Source organism: Oryctolagus cuniculus, chromosome 21 (genome assembly GCF_051225735.1).
Source record: "Oryctolagus cuniculus isolate XC-2025 breed Fujian yellow rabbit chromosome 21, ASM5122573v1, whole genome shotgun sequence".
NCBI classification, from domain to species: Eukaryota; Metazoa; Chordata; class Mammalia; order Lagomorpha; family Leporidae; genus Oryctolagus; species Oryctolagus cuniculus.
The window spans coordinates 5,012,507-5,028,940 of record NC_142887.1 but is presented as its reverse complement, the minus strand read 5'-3'; the positions used below and the strand labels follow the sequence as shown (position 1 = coordinate 5,028,940).

Genomic DNA, 16,434 nt, shown 5'->3' with positions numbered 1-16,434 from the left:
AGGAGAGGCAGAGAGAGAGAGGTCTTCCATCCGCTGGTTCACTCCCCAATTGGCCGCAATGGCCAGAGCTGTGCAGATCTGAAGCCAGGATCCAGGAGTTTCTTTCAGGTCTTCCCACGTGGGTGCAGGGGCCCAAGGACTTGGGCCATCTTCTATTGCTTTCCCAGGCCATAGCAGAGAGCGGGATCAGAAGAGGAGCAGCCGGGACTCGAACCAGTGCTCATACGGGATGCCAGCATTGCAGGCAATGGCTTTACCTGCTATGCCACAGCGCCGGCCCCTAGGTGTGCATTTTTTTTTTTTTTTTTTGACAGGCAATGTGGACAGTGAGAGAGAGAGAGAGAAAGGTCTTCCTTTTTCCATTGGTTCACCCCCAAAATGGCCGCTTCGGCCAGAGTTGCGCTGATCCGAAGCCAGGAGCCAGGTGCTTCCTCCTGGTCTCTCATGCAGGTGCAGGGCCCAAGCACTTGGGCCATCCTCCACTGTCTTCCCGGGCCACAGCAGAGAGCTGGCCTGGAAGAGGGGCAACAGAGACAGAATCTGGTGCCCCAACTGGAACTAGAACCCGGGGTGCCGGCACCACAGGCAGAGGATTAGCCTAGTGAGCTGCGGCGGCGCCGACCTGCATTTTTTAAGTCGTCCTACCTGGGATTCCCAGAAGCCCTGGAAGCACAGACGCCAGCTTTGCTGAAATCAGAGGCCCCCTCACCCCCCATTACTGGTGCGCTCGTGCTTAGGGTCTCCCTCTGGAGCCCCTGATGCGCAGCCTTTGAGCAGAGCCAGATTTATGGACCACACTACAGGGACGAAGCAGGCAAGCAGGTCGGGTGAGAGCTGACTACTGCTTCCCTCACCTGGCTTCTGAAAATTAAAAACTTAAAAGTTAACATTTAAAGAAAAATTAGCACCAATTATTCTCAAGCTTTCCCAAAGAAATTGAGGAAAAAACTTTATAACTCATTCTATAAGTATTTCCTGATAGCAAGGCAAAGATGTAAGAATAGAATACAACAAATATCACTTAAGAATATAGATGCAAAAAATTCTCAATGAATGCCAAGCTGAATCCAAGTGTATTACAAGGGTCATTCACCATGGTCAAGTAGAGCTTATTTTAGTAAAAAAATGCCAGGATGGCTCAACAATAAACAATGAATCCCACCTAATACACCACAATAATAGAATTAGAATACAACACAGGATTGTTTTAATTGATGCATTAAAAATTAACAAAATCTGGGGCTGGATCATGGCACAGCAGGTTAAAGCCCTGGCCTGAAGCGCCTGCATCCCATATGGGCACTGGTTCTGTCCTGGCTGCTCCACTTCCGGTCCAGCTCTCTGCTATGGCCTGGGAAAGCAGAAGATGGCCCAAGTCCTTGGGCCCTTGTACCCACATGGGAGACCCGGAGGAAGCTCCTGGCTCCTGGCTCTGAATCGGCACAGCTCCAGCCATTGTGGCCAATTGGGGAGTGAACCAGCGGATGGAAGACCTCTCTCTCTCTCTCTCTGCCTCTCTCTGTAACTCTTTCAAATAAATGAATCTTTTAAAAAATTAATAAAATCTAACATCCTTGTATGATAGTAACATTCAGAAAACTAGGAATAGGTAATAATTTTTTAGCATACAGGGCACGTATGAAGAAGCCAACCCTAACAACACACACAGTGGCTGGCACCGCGGCTCACTAGGCTAATCCTCCGCCTAGCGGCGCCGGCACACCGGGTTCTAGTCCCGGTCGGGGCGCCGGGTTCTGTCCCGGTTGCTGTCGCGTCCCTCGACCAGCAAGGAAGACACGACCCGAACTCTTCTTCCAGCAGTTTATTCAGGAACCTCTTTCAAACTTCTACTACTGCCTCCTTTCCTCTCCCCTCCCTCTTATAGCCATCAGCGCACCAATCAGAAAGCAGCCAAGTGGCAAGCATTGATTGGTACAGCAATGCGGAAGCCGGAAGGGAGCTCAGCCATCTCCTTATTAGGAGATGTTTGTTTCTCGCCAGTCCTTCCAGGAGAAAGGAGCCGGCGCCATCTTTAGGGTGCCGTGCAATGGCTCCCCACAGTTCCCCCTTTTTGTTTTAGAACCAGGCATCTAAGGATTACAGGAGAAGGTAGGGGTCTGTCCCCCACTGCCAGGCATCCACCTGGAACAGCATCCTTTTCGCCGGGGTGGGATCTGGGATGCCAACCCACATGCAGACAGACTTGCCTTCCAGAGAACGTAATGGCTCGTTCCCTCTGCAGTGCTTTGCCTCACACCCTGCACCCATGCCTAGCATTCAAGGAAGGCCAGCCATGCTTGCAGCAATTGTCCAGCCTCAAGGGCATAAAAGGCTTGAGCTATCATGGCCAGTTCCCGCCAATGAGCTGTCCTCATGCTGCACAAACACCACAGGCAAAATAACACAACAAGTAACAGCAACCCCGTCAAAGCTCCAAGTCCCGCCCACTCCTTCAGGCTGGAGACAGCTGGATCTGGGATGACAGTCCAGATGCGAAGGAGACATCCACACGCGTGGAGTTGATGGTGACCACGGCAAGGCGCAGTTGCTCCAAGGTGTAGTCAAATTCCGCGGACCAATTCGGCATCGGCTTTGGGAATACTGATAGAATCCCCCATCTCTGCTCCGCCAGTGTCCGCTGCATTTGAGGCAGAAGTATCAAAAGCAACAGCAGGATTCTCCTCGTGGCAGACCCGCCTGACCGCTCGCTCCGGAACCCACACCGGGTCATGTTGATCCTGTGGAAAAACACAAACAGCACCTCGTGCCCATGCCAGCACGGGATCAGGGCCACGCCACTGGCCCATCAAGAGATCTTTCCATTTTACCAACCCTCTACTTGGGTTTCCTTGTTGCTGATGCCTGTCAGCGGCTGAGTGCCCATGCACATCCAAATTTAAAAAATTAATTGTAAATAAGACTAAGGCAATTCTCTCTCTCGGGGTGTGGCTATAGCCAACTCCCCCTTTTTGTTTTAAAAGATATTTTTTCAGTGTGCAGTGTGCTCGCTCAATTATGCCCTGGCCCTGAGGATTGTACGGCAATCCATGGACAAGTTGAACCTCCATTTTTTGGCAATAGGTGGTAAAGGTTTGAGATGTATAGGCCGGGCCATTATCAGTTTTTAGCACCTGGGGTTTCCCCCAGGCGGCCCATGCATCCAGACAATGAGCAATCACCTGATGTGTAGATTCACCACTGAAAGGGGAGGCATACAGAATGCCTGAGCACGTGTCCACTGAGACATGAACATATTTCAGTTTCCCAAATTCCGATACATGGGTCACATCCATCTGCCATACTCTCCCAGGCAGTAACCCTCTAGGGTTTACGCCAACACTGGGTTGTGCACGAGTAACAGCACAGTCAGCGCAATCAAGTACAATCTGTCTGGCATCTGCGCGGGAAAGATGAAATTTCTGCTGCAAAGCACGCGCGTTGACATGAAAAGATTGATGGAAAGCTTTAGCAGCCTCTGCAGAGGTAGTAAAAAAGATGAATTCCTGTCTAGTACACAGGTCTACTCGCGCATTGCCTTCACATAAAGGACCAGGCATGCCTGTGTGGGCTCTAATATGCTGAGCAAAAAAGGGATTTTTCCGTGACCAAAGCAACTGCTGGGCTATATGTAATAGGGATGCAATTGGGCTAGAAGGTTTAATCGGCCCTGCGGTTTCCAATATCTTTAATGCGTTCACCACATATAAGGAATCTGACAACAAGTTAAAGGCAAAAGAGCACTGCTTAAGGACCTCAATAACTATTTTTAACTCCACAACTTGAGGTGAGCCTGGCTGAAACTGATGAAATACCGGGTCATTACCCTCTACCATATAAACCCCACAGCCTGTTTTTGACCCATCAGTAAATATATTTGGAGCACCTAGTAATGGCTCAGCGGCTGTAATTTTTGGAAATACTACCGGATGTTCTTTAAAGAATTGTAACAATGGACTTTTTGGTAAATGATTGTCTATAAAGCCTGGGAACCCACAGTGAAACACTGCCCAATCATCTAAAAGAGCACATAGGACGTTGATTTGTTTGGCATCATAAGGAACAATCACTTCACATGGCAATTTTCCAAAATATTGTAAACATTGTTGCAAACCTTCCAGTGCTAGCTTTGCCACCGCTGCCGGATAATACTCAATAGACTTGGCTGGAGAGCTCCTTGGATGTATCCACAAAAGCGGACCTTCCTGCCATACTAGCCCTGTAGGTTGGCTAAGCGTTGGGAGAATGCATAATGACAATGGCAGATTTTCATTCATTCTGCATAAGAATGCCTCCTGTAATTTCTTTTCTACCTTCTCTAGGGCCTCCCTGGCCTCCGGAGTTAAGCACCGCAGTGAGTCCAACGCCGAATCACCACGCAAAATGACATAAAGTGGCTTAAGTTCATAATTGGGAAGATTCAAATAACCCCTAACCCAATTTATATCTCCTAATAATCTCTGAAAATCATTTAAAGTCTTTAAACTATCTTTGCGCAATTCCACCTTTTGAGGAACAATTTGAGTACTAGTTATGCGGGATCCCAGATAAGTTGCAATGCTTCCTTTTTGAACCTTTTCAGGGGCAATAAATAACTTCTTACTTTCTAACAACTGAATCAAATATGCAAAGCCATCATCTAATACAAATTCGTCTTTTGCTGCTACGAGGATGTCATCCATGTAATGGATGCATTTTAAGGAAGAAAATCTCTTACGTAAAGGCCCAATCACTTGACCCACGAATAGCTGACACATTGTGGGGCTGTTAGCCATGCCCTGTGGAAGCACAACCCATTCATACCTCTGGTCAGGCTGCTCATGATTGCACGCCGGCAAGGTAAAGGCAAACCTTTCACAATCCTTTGTATGTAGGCATATGGAGAAGAAACAGTCTTTAATATCTATTATTATTATGGGCCATCCCTGTGGAAGTGTAGATAGAAGAGGCAGCCCACGTTGCACAGGCCCCATGACCGGCATCTGCATATTAATAGCTCTCAAGTCATGTAGCAACCGCCACTTCCCTGATTTCTTTTTTATTACAAAAATAGGAGTATTCCAAGGTGATACAGAGGGTCTAATGTGTCCTAAATTCAATTGTTCTTGAACCAATTGCTGCGCTGCGACCAATTTGTCTGAGGACAGAGGCCACTGAGGAACCCACACTGGGTCCTCGTGCTTCCAAGTAATGGGAATACCTTCCTCAGCGGCCCCTATGAAAAACCCAGCCCTTGGCGAGGAGGCCTCTGCACTACTTCAGTGGGCTCATTTCTTCCTTGTAAGAATTTTCCTATTCCATAATTCGGATGGTGTCCCATATCCTTCATCAATTTTTGAGAAACACGGGAGTATTCATTACTTAATTTATAGTTCATGTCTTTCAAAAGGTCTCGGCCCCATAAAGAGATAGGTAAATCCAAAATATAAGGTTGCACCATGCCTGAATGTCCCTCTGCATCCTCCCAGCGCAGCATTACTGCGCTCATCTCAGGAGTTTCTGAATATCCCAGTCCCCGAAGGGATTGTGAGGATGCCTGCTTAGGCCACTTTGGAGGCCAATCCTTGGAGGCGATGAGACTACGGTCTGCACCTGTGTCTAGTAGGCCAAGAATGTCCTTTCCATTTATTTTTATCTTTAAGGTTGGTCTCTGGTCTAGTTCTAAAGACAAGAAGGTACAATCTACGCCTGTGGACCCAAAGCCTTCACTTCCTCGTTGTTTCTTTGATGCACTGAACTGCAAATGCTTGCTAGGAAGGATTACAAGTTGTGCAATCCTATCTCCTGGATTAATAGCTGTTATACCTCTAGGGGACTCAACCATGATTTTCACCATGCCAGTATAACCCGAATCTATGACTCCTGGATGAATTATGAGACCTTTCAAGGTAGAGGATGAACGTCCCAACAACAATCCCACTGTCCCTTCCTCTAGGGGTCCCTGAAAGTCTGACTCAATAGCTTGCACTCCCATTTTTGGTGTCAGTATGAGTCTGGCGGTGGCACAGAGGTCCAGGCCTGCGGAGCCTGCAGTGGCTCTCCGTGGTCTCTGGGATGTCTGAAGCTGGGCCACTGACTTTGCCTCCCCTGCTGCTGGTCCTGATGGGGGCCCTGATGCTGACTCTCGAATGCCCCATATATTTGCGGGCCCTGGGGACGAGGGCCCCGCTGCCCGTTTTTTGGACGCGCCCCACCATTGCCAGAAGCAAGGACGTTGCCGTCAATGTCCTTTACCGAGCGGCATTCGTTGGCCCAGTGCTTTCCCTTCCTGCACTTTGGACAAATTCCTGGTCCTTCCTGTCTTTGTTCTTTGCCTCTTCCCCTTTGCGGACATTGCCGCTTCATATGTCCCATTTTTCCACAGCTGAAACATGCTCCAGCGTTCCCTGACCCCCTATTGTCCTTCGTGATTTGAAGGACTGCTGCAGCGAGGCCAGCGTTGGATAGCGGCCCTCCTATTTCCCTGCATTGTTTTATCCATACCTGAAGCCCTTTGCTCTTCCATGGTGTTATAGCGGCTCTGCATTCCTTAGTGCACTGCTCAAAAACCAACTGTTCTATCAGCGGCATGGCGCGATCTGGATCTCCAAAAATCCTACCCGCAGCTTCCACCATGCGCGCTGCAAAGTCTGAAAACGGCTCGGTGGGTCCCTGTGTAATCTTTGTCAAATTCCCACTTACCTCTCCTCTGTTGGGTATAGACTTCCAAGCCTTGATGGCTATCTTGTTAACTTGTTCATACACTGCATGTGGGTAACCTGTCTGCTGGTTAGCGAATCTCCCTATGCCTAGCAGCATATCTCTGTCCCAATGCAGATTCCCTGCCGCTGCATTTTCTGCCGCTTGTTCATTGGCAAAGTCAATCAAGAAAGCTCTGAAGTCCAAGTATTGCCCTGGTGACAATGCGGCACGAGCCAACCCGCTCCAGTCATTTGGAGTCATGCAGTATCTTTGAAGATTTTCTACTTGAGCCAGCGTGAAAGAGCCACTAATGCCATAGGCCCTTACTGACTCCGCCACTGATTTGATTATCTTTATGTCGAGGGGTTCCTCGTACCTCTGCCCTTGCGGATCTTGGAAGACAGGATAGGCATTTAACAACTCCACACCAACCTGTTTCCAGACTCCCGGACAGAAAGTCCGCCCTCTTCCTTGCGCGGATAGAGGCTCATACTGAGGAGGAGAGGCTTCAGGCTCCTCCCCTAAGTTCCCCTGGAAAGTACCATGCTTAAGTTCCTTTTTTCCTTTTAGTTGCAACTTCCTCATTTGCCGATTCAATTCCCGTACTTGCTTTATATCAGACTCTTTGTTATCGCCACACTCTTCAGACTCACTGCTGCTTTCTGAGCTACTTTCTGCACTAGTACTACTTACTGAGGATGGGCTGCGCAACTCGGAAAGATCGGGGTACAGTTTTTTCCTAGTTCTTTTCTGACTCTCCTTCAAAGTTTTCCCTTTTTCACTGGCAGCTCTCTCGGAGCGCTCTTCCTGAAGCTCCTCCAAGGCAGCTTGACCGCTCAGAATAGCTTCACTACACCGCTCATCCTTGAGGCATGCTCGCACTAACTTCCATATTGGTCTCACTCCCCCTTCAAGATTACCCTGTTCGAATGCAAAATCCAAATCCCTGCCTAGTTTGTCCCATGAAGGGATAGTAAGGCTTCCCGAAACCCCATACCAGGGTGCAATGGTATCGCAGTTACGTAAAAACCTATGCAACGTACTAGGCTTAAGTTTCAAACCGTTTTCCCGAAGCAGCGCATTCAGCGCCAGAAAAATTTGATGGGACTGTGAATTACCCATCGTCAAAAATTGCGCTCTTTCCCTGGCCACGGGTCAGAGCTCCTTCTGCTTTTGTCGCAGAACTTCATCTGCTTTAATCGCAGAACTACCCTCCCACTATTATCACAGGACTGCCCGCTCTTATCGCAGATCCCCACCTTATTTTCCTGGGGGACTTACCAGCGCTGCCCTGACTGCAGGAAGTTCTGAGTTCGCGTTCGAGATGTTCCCCGTATGGGCCACCAGTTGTCACATCCCTCGACCAGCAAGGAAGACACGACCCGAACTCTTCTTCCAGCAGTTTATTCAGGAACCTCTTTCAAACTTCTACTACCGCCTCCTTTCCTCTCCCCTCCCTCTTATAGCCATCAGCGCACCAATCAGAAAGCAGCCAAGTGGCAAGCATTGATTGGTACAGCAATGCAGAAGCCGGAAGGGAGCTCAGCCATCTCCTTATTAGGAGATGTTTGTTTCTCGCCAGTCCTTCTGGGGGAAAGGAGCCGGCGCCATCTTTAGGGCGCCGTGCAATGGCTCCCCACAGGTTGCCCCTCTTCCAGGCCAGCTCTCTGCTGTGCCAGGAAGTGCAGTGGAGGATGGCCCAAGTGCTTGGGCCCTGCACCCCATGGGAGACCAGGAGAAGCACCTGGCTCCTGCCTTCGGATCAGCGTGGTGCACCGGCCGCAGCGCGCCGGCCGCAGCAGCCATTGGAGGGTGAACCAACGGCAAAGGAAGACCTTTCTCTCTGTCTCTCTCTCTCACTGTCCACTCTGCCTGTCAAAACAAACAAACAAACAAACAAACACATACAGTGTTGAGAGACTGAAGGTTTTCTTCCTAGGAGAAGGAATTAGGACAAGGATGCCCACTCTCACCACTGCTGTCCAACTGCACTGGAAATCCATCCAGAGCAAATGTGCAAGAAAATCATCAGAACTGGAAATGAAGACGTAAAACTACATTCACAATGTATACAGACACCCACTCCCCCCAAAACAAATCTCTAAGAAAACTGCGAGAGGGGCTGGTGGTGTGCAGTGGATTGAACCTGTATCAGAGCGCCCACTGAAGTCCCAGCTCCTCTCCTTCCAATCCAGCTCCCTGCCAATGCACCTGGGAAGGCAGCAGAGGATGGCTCAAGGGCTTGGGCCCCTGCACATGTGAGACCTCGATGGAGTTCCTGGCTCCTGGCTTCAGCTTGGTACAGCTCCAGCTGTTGCAGCCATTTGTAGAGTGAACCAGCAGATGGAAGATCTCCCTCACTCTCATTGTAATGGTCTTTCAAATATGTTAGTTAATTACAAGAAATATTACAGTTAAAAATTAATTCAGCAAAATTTCAATGTAGGAGATCAACATAAAAAACCTATTTCTACATATAAGCAATGAATAATCCAAAAAGGAAATTGAGCAAATAATTCTATAGCATCCAATAGAACAGGAATGAATTTAAACACAAGGTGAGAGTTGTACACTTAAAACTGTTAATATTGCTGAGAGAAATCCAAGAACTTACATATTCAGACTCATATCCCACATTCATGGGTTGGAACACTTAGTATTAAAACAAGATGGTGATGACACTGGTAAGACAAAATCATTCTAAGCAAAGAATGGATTCAATGTAATCCCTATCAAAATTCCAATGTTCTTTTTTAAAAAAGATTATTTGAGAGGCAGAGTTAACAGAGAGAGACATGGAGAGAGGTCTTGCATCCGCCGGTTCACTCCCCAAACTACCCCAACAGCCAGAGCTGGGCCTATCCAAAGCCAGGAGCCAGGAGCTTCTTCCAGGTCTCCCACATGGATGCAGGGGCCCAAGCACTTGGGCCATCTTCCACTGCTTTTCCAGGCCATAGCAGAGCTGGATTGGAAGAGGAGCAGTTGGGACGTGAACCGGCACCCATATGAGATGTTGGCACCACAGGCGGAGGCTTATCCTACTATGCCACAGCGCTGGCCCCCACAAAAAATAATTTTTAAAAAGATAGTCAAATTTAAAAGTGGGCCAAGGACTTGAATAGAGACTTTCCTCCCAAGATTTTACACAAATGGCCAGGGAGTGTGGAAAGATGGTCAGCATCTTTAATCAGGAGGGAAACCACACTGGAACCACAAGATACCACTTTACATCCACTAGGACAGCTGGGACTCCCATGAGTGGAAAATAACAAGTGCTGGCAAGGACGTGCAGAGGTTCAAACACTTGTGCACTGTTGGGCAGCATGTAACATGGTTGGGCCAACAACTCCACATCAAACAACCATCCGAGGCAGAAATTCCATTCCAGGTCTACAGGCAAAACAATTGAGACTAGATAGTCTATTAAAACAAAAACTTCAGACAAATTAGATTTAAGAGTTCAGATGAGCAAGAAGGAGTTACGAATCAGACAGCATCCAGAAGCTGTGGAGGCACAGGCAGAAAACCAGTGAGGCGGCAGCAGCTGGCTTGTTCGCCTGTGCTCTGGCTGTTGGCACCCTACGACGGGCTGAGATCCAGCCGTTGCACACTCCCAAATCAGGCTTTCAGTTTGCTTGTGGGTAAATTAGGTCTCACGCCACTACCTAGGGGCTCAAGGTAGGCAGATGCCACAGGCCAGACTTAACAGTGTGGACCGACACCTGGACACAAACGCTCCTCAAGGACCCACTGGAAGTAGCCAAGTGTGGAAGTAACCTAACGTCCAGGTGTGCGCGTGCATCAGAACACCGTCCAGCCACCCCGGGAGTGAAGCACCCACTGCCGCAGCGTGGACGAACCTGACACTGCGGAGTGAACGCAGCCAGGCGCGCAGGGTCTGCTGTGTGGCGGGGTTCACAGGCGCCTCCAGAACAGGTAGAACTCCTGGCACTGCCTGCCTAGCAGTGCTTCCTGGGCTCAGAAGGTGCGGTTTTCCTCTGGGGTGGTGAAAATGTTTAGAAATTCTGTAGAGGTGGTGGAGGGACGATATTGCTCATGTACTGAATGTCTCGAATTGTTCACTGTAAAATAGCTAATTACATGCTGCATGGATTTTACCTCATTGAAGGAATAAAGTGTAAAATAGCCTACTGTGAAATACTGTGGTGTGGGGGCCAGCGCTGCCATCTGCAGTACTGGCATCCTATATGGGTGCTGTTTTGAGACCTGGCTGCTCCATTTTTGATCCAGCTCTCTGCTGTGGCCTGGGAAAGCAGTAGAAGATGGCCTAAGTCCTTGGGCCCCTGCACCCACATGAGAGACCCAGAAGAAGCTCCTGGCTCCTGCCTTTGGATCAGCCCATCTCCAGCCATTGCAGCCATTTGGGGAGTGAATCATTGGATGGAAAATCTCTGTCTCTCCCTCTCTCTCTGTGACTCTGCCTTTCAAATAAAAATAAATACTAAAAAAAAAAAAAGTTTGAAATTTGCTTCAAAATAACGTGGATGAAGTGGGGATATAAAAAGTTACAAGAGGGGTGGGTGTTGTGGTGCCCATCAGAGTGCTGGTTCCAATCCCAGTTCCGCTGCTTCCTACCCAACTCTGTCAATGCGCCGGGGCAGGCAGCAGGTGGTGGTCCGAGTTCTTGGGTTCCAGTCACCCAAGTGAGAGAGCTGCACGGAGTTCCTGGCTTCTGGGTGAAGCAGAGGGAAGCTCTCTCTGCCTTTCAAATAAGTGACAAGAAACCATTTTTGGTTTGGAAAAGAAAAATAATGGATAGGAGGCAGGCAAAAGACGGGCTAAGAACCACCGTAGCTGCTCTGTGAGCCTCGGAGGGCGAGAGCAGGGTGGGTATGGGGCTGCAAGGTGCTGGGGTGGCGACAAGGGCTAGGGGTCTCATCCAGGCATTGGCTGGGGTGCCTCTGCCACAGGCAGGGACCAGGCTGGGTCCCTTGGAGCCCCGTCCTTGGCCTGTGAAAGCCCCTGGGAATCCCTGCTGCTTCGGAGTTGCCTGAGGAGCCGCTGGCAGAGCCTGGCGACACCGGCTGGGTGCAGGGAGCGAGGGGCGGAGCACCCAGGCCACGCCCCCGGAGCTCCCCCTCTCCACGCCCCGTGCCCCTCGAGCCAAGCGGCGCCGACCCTCAAGACCAGCAGAGCTTGGGCGGCTCCTGGCCGGCAGGGGCGCGCAGTGGGGTCTGCGCCCATGGCCGCAGCCCAGCCCAAGCCCCTCGCAGGGGCGGCCGCAGTCCGGCGCCTGGCCCGGGGCTGCTGGTCCGCGTTCTGGGACTACGAGACGCCCAAGGTGGTGGTGGTGAGGAATCGGCGCCTGGGGGTCCTGTACCGCACCGTGCAGCTGCTCATCTTGCTCTACTTTGTGTGGTGCGCAGGGGCTGGGACCGCCCTCCCGGGGGCCTTGGCGAGGGACGGGACCCGGGGCGGCGGCGGTCCCTGGGGGCTGGGGTGTGGAGGGGGACGGGGACCCAGGACTAGGTGATCCCGGAGCAGGCCTCGCGGCGCCGGCAGAGTGCTCAAGGTCCCGAGGGGCGGGTTCTGTCCAGGGCCAGCAGCCCTCCCGAAGCCGGCGCCCCCACCCCGCAGGTACGTGTTTCTTGTGCAGAAAAGCTACCAGGAGAGTGAGACGGGGCCCGAGAGCTCCATCATCAGCAAGGTCAAGGGCATCACCACGTCGGAGCACAAAGTGTGGGACGTGGAGGAGTACGTGAAGCCCCCGGAGGTGCGGCCCACCCGCCTGGCCCAGGCGCGGTAGAGGTAACGGTGGCGGCTGTCAGCTGACTGCCCCTCTCTCTGAGCCCAGGGGGGCAGCGTGTTCAGCATCATCACCAGGATCGAGGCCACCCCTTTCCAGACCCTGGGCACCTGTCCCGAGGTGAGGCCAGGTCCAAGCACAGCGGGAGGCCCTGATGAGCTGCAGGGGGTCCTGACAGGCATCTCTGCTCTAGAGCATCAGGGTCCCCAACGCCGCCTGCCGCTCGGATGACGACTGCACTGCTGGGGAGCTGGACATGCTGGGGAACGGTCAGTGTGCGCCAGCTGGAGGGGGCAGGGGGGCGGAGCTGTGCCCCCGCCTCCACCTTAGCTGCGTCTCTTCCACAGGGCTGCGCACTGGCCGCTGCCTGCCCTATTACCACGGGTCAGCCAAGACCTGCGAGGTGTCTGGCTGGTGCCCAGTGGAAGATGGTGCCTCTGTCAGGTGTGCAGCTCGCAGGTCCCCCACGCTGGGAGAGGGGTGGGGAAGAGGTAGACCCCTGAGCGGAGTGGACCCTGCAGGACTAAACAACTCTCGTCTCTGCCTCCTCAGCCAATTTCTGGGTAAAATGGCACCAAACTTCACCATCCTCATCAAAAACAGCATCCACTACCCCAAATTCCAGTTCTCCAAGTAAGAGCCAGCAGGTGGCCGCAGGGACAGGGTGGGCAGCTGTGCCCAGGAATGGGCTTCAGGGGCGGGCCCCTGCCCTCTGTCCTCAGGGGCAACATCGCCAACCGCAAGGACGACTACCTGAAGCGCTGCACCTTCAACGAGGTCTCCGACCTCTACTGCCCCATCTTCAAGCTGGGCTTCATCGTGGAGCAGGCTGGGGAGAACTTCTCGGAGCTCGCACACAAGGTGAGGGACCAGGAGCCCCTGCTGCAGCTGAGCTGGCCCCGGCTTGGCCAGCTTGGCCCTGCTTAGGTGGAGGAAACATGACCGGGCTGGTCTCCTGTGTGTGCCTGCTCAGTTACTGACACCTCGTCACAAGCTGGCCGCTGGGGCTGGACACCCGCGCACCCTCCTGTCTTGACCAAGTGCCCTGTGGGCCTTGGACATACCCCACACGTGGCTCAAGGCTGCCCCTCCCCCGCTCCTGGTGGTCCTGTTGTCCCCCCGAGCGCCCCTTTTCTGTGCTCACTGCTTGGCAGGGCGGTGTCATTGGGGTCATCATCAACTGGGACTGTGATCTGGACCTGTCTGCCTCAGCCTGCAACCCCAAGTATTCCTTCCGGAGGCTCGACCCCAAGCACGTCCCTGCCTCATCAGGCTACAACTTCAGGTCGCTTGTCCTCGGGATGCTGGGATGTCCCCGCCCGGAGCACGTGCTCCACAGGCTGGGCGGCTCAGGTGTGGGCTCCTGGGTCCTTCTACTCCAGGTTTGCCAAATATTACAAGGTGAACGGCACCACCACCCGCACACTCATCAAAGCCTATGGGATTCGCATTGACATCATCGTGCACGGACAGGTAATCCCAGCCTGCCTGGGACTGGGGGCTCCACCCATTTCCCTCACCCCTCCCTTGAGCCCCATGTGAGGATGTCTGAGGACAAACTTGATCTCCCCAGGCAGGGAAGTTCAGCCTGATTCCCACCATCATTAACCTGGCCACTGCGCTGACCTCCATCGGGGTGGTAAGAAACCCACTCAGGGATCTTGGGGGTTGTGGAGGGTCTGCCAGGCCCTTATGCCCTGATCTGCTGGTCCCAGGGCTCCTTCCTGTGTGACTGGATCTTGCTAACCTTCATGAACAAAAACAAAGTCTACAGCCATAAGAAATTTGACAAGGTGTGTACACCAAGGCACCCAAGTAGCTGGCCTGTAACCCTTGCCCTCGTGTTGGGCCAGGCCCCTCCCCCACCCCACCCCGCCCCATGGCCTTGCCCCTTCTCTGCCCCATCTGAGCAGATGGACAGTCTTGACCAGAGTGCAGGGAAAAGGGTCCCCGCCTCCGAGCCTCCCCAACAGGACTCCATGCCCACGGACCCCAAAGGTTTGGCCCAACTCTGAGCTTCCTGCCATGCTGTACTGCAGAACTGGGTCAGTGGGGTCGCAGACAGCCACCAACTGCCCTGGAAACCATGTTGGGGACCTTCCCAGGGTCCTGAGCCCCTCAATACCTGCAACTGAGAACCAAAGGCACCCCTGCACAAAATGGCGGGGGCCATGCTTCTGTCCCCCAGCCTCTGCCTGCAAGCCTTGCAACTTGAGCCTTTAAGTCATGATGTGCTTATAGTCCAATAAACCTGTGACCAGAACCTCCTGGCCTTGTTCCTGGGGAAACCTGACCCATAAACACAATAGAGGCAGGCAGTCCCCTGCCTGGGCCCTGCTGGTCCAAGCTGAGCTGTGGCGCTGCAGCCTGGACACACAAGGTGCAGGACACATACCCAGCCACATCACTCAGGGCTGCTCAGGGGGCCAGGCCAAGTGCACTGGAACCCTGGGGTTGCTCCTCGATTACTCGTTAGTGCACCTGCCACCTTCCTGCAGGGTTGCCAAAGACCTCAGATCTGCTCATCTCAAACTGCAAGGAAAGGATGGTGACTGAGACAGGGCATGAGGATGGGAGGAGCCTGCAGCTGTTGTACACAGGAAAATGAAAGCCGATTCCACTGTACTTGAAACGGGAACAGCGGGTGGGCAGGCAGATGGATGGTGATGGGAAGAGGGACGCAGGGCAGGTCAGCGGTGGCGACGACAGAGCCCTGGGACCCAGCACTAACAGCATCAGCCTGCGGCTAATCCGGTTACTGTACCCTTGGATGCTACTGTCAGACTGGCGCCTCCCTGCCCTGATCCTGCTTGGAGACCAGAACCTGGCTCTATGGCAGCTGATCATGGCCAGGCAGACCTTATTTGTGACTGTGGCAGGTGCTAACCCATTTCAGGCCAGCTGTCAGAGCTGCTGAGGGGAGACCCCAGGCTGTCTGGCTGTAGCCTGACCCAGTCCTCATACCTACTGCCATCTACAGGTTGTTTGGCCATTCCTGTTCGTTTCAGCTAACACACAGCCCTCCCTCCACGGCTACCCAAAAGCCTACAACAACTGTACCTGGTTCACAAGGTGTCCAGTTCTAGTTTGGGAGAAACTGGACTTTCCACTTGGGTCCCTGGTCATATCTTAGAAACCAGGGTGAAGCCCTCGGCCTCCTCAAATAGCCCTAGCCCCTAAGCTGGCCTCACAATGAACCCCGGCCTGGCTGGTGCTCCTGGCTGTCCCAGCAACCTGCCCCACTGTAGGATGGCCTTGCTGGGGACAAGCAGTTGTCCCCTGGGCTGATCCCTCTCATTGCTTCCAGGAAGCCTAGTTAGCTCACCCCCCACCCCCCGCCTTCATCTGCCCTAATTTGATTTTATCTCCACCCTGCTAAGACCTGGCTCAGTCCACACTCAAAGTGGGTGTTAGGTTTCTCCCAGCAGGCAGCCTGCATGCCCACAGACAGATGGACAGAGCTGGGCCCGCCTGCCTTCCAGAGCATAAAAACACACTGCAAGAACCATCTGAAGAGACTGACAGGTGAAACTACAGCGTACAGCTGAGTGGCCCCAGAGTTCTGGGACAGCAAGGGTGAACTTAGAGCAGGCCCTGAGCTGCCCGAGAAGCCCTTGCACTGTCCCCTTCCTGTGAGGCACACGTCTCTTGGGGTTTCTGGAATGCACCTAACACTGGTTTGCTGCCTGCTGAACTGGCTGGGTTTTTTCCTGCTTCTGGTTAGTCCTGTGCCAGGCAGTGAGGTCACACTGAGCTTAAAAGTGAGGTGGGTGAAGTGGACCTTGTTTTCCTGAAACTGCTGAGGGCCCCTAGTCACTCACCCGAGGCTTCTCAAGATGCTGAGAGTCCACATCTGCGGGGGCCTTCCTTTCCCATCCCCCTGCCCCCAGCCCCCCCTAGGCCCAGGTCAGCACCGCTGAAGACAGTGGCTCTCCACCCTGACAAGACCCACCCACCCTGTGCAAACGGGCATGTGTGCTGTGCTCTTA

The 16,434-nt window shown here is 52.6% G+C and overlaps 1 protein-coding gene across 2 annotated transcripts; it reads left to right on the top strand.

Annotated features, from left to right (window-relative positions):
- Positions 1 to 11,775: 11,775 nt before the first annotated feature.
- On the top strand, positions 11,776 to 14,702 carry P2RX2 (purinergic receptor P2X 2). 2 transcript variants are annotated; one of them, XM_008250030.5, is made up of 12 exons: positions 11,776 to 12,057; positions 12,277 to 12,412; positions 12,494 to 12,565; positions 12,639 to 12,714; positions 12,793 to 12,889; positions 12,998 to 13,078; positions 13,168 to 13,306; positions 13,600 to 13,730; positions 13,828 to 13,918; positions 14,019 to 14,084; positions 14,161 to 14,238; positions 14,359 to 14,702. In XM_008250030.5, the coding sequence occupies exons 1-12, from the start codon at positions 11,882 to 11,884 to the stop codon at positions 14,458 to 14,460; spliced, it is 1,245 nt and encodes a 414-aa protein (XP_008248252.2). In that variant the 5' UTR covers positions 11,776 to 11,881; the 3' UTR covers positions 14,461 to 14,702. The 2 variants fall into 2 exon arrangements, with proteins under 2 accessions (XP_008248252.2, XP_008248250.2); XM_008250028.5 differs by having other exon boundaries at positions 14,161 to 14,702.
- Positions 14,703 to 16,434: the final 1,732 nt, after the last annotated feature.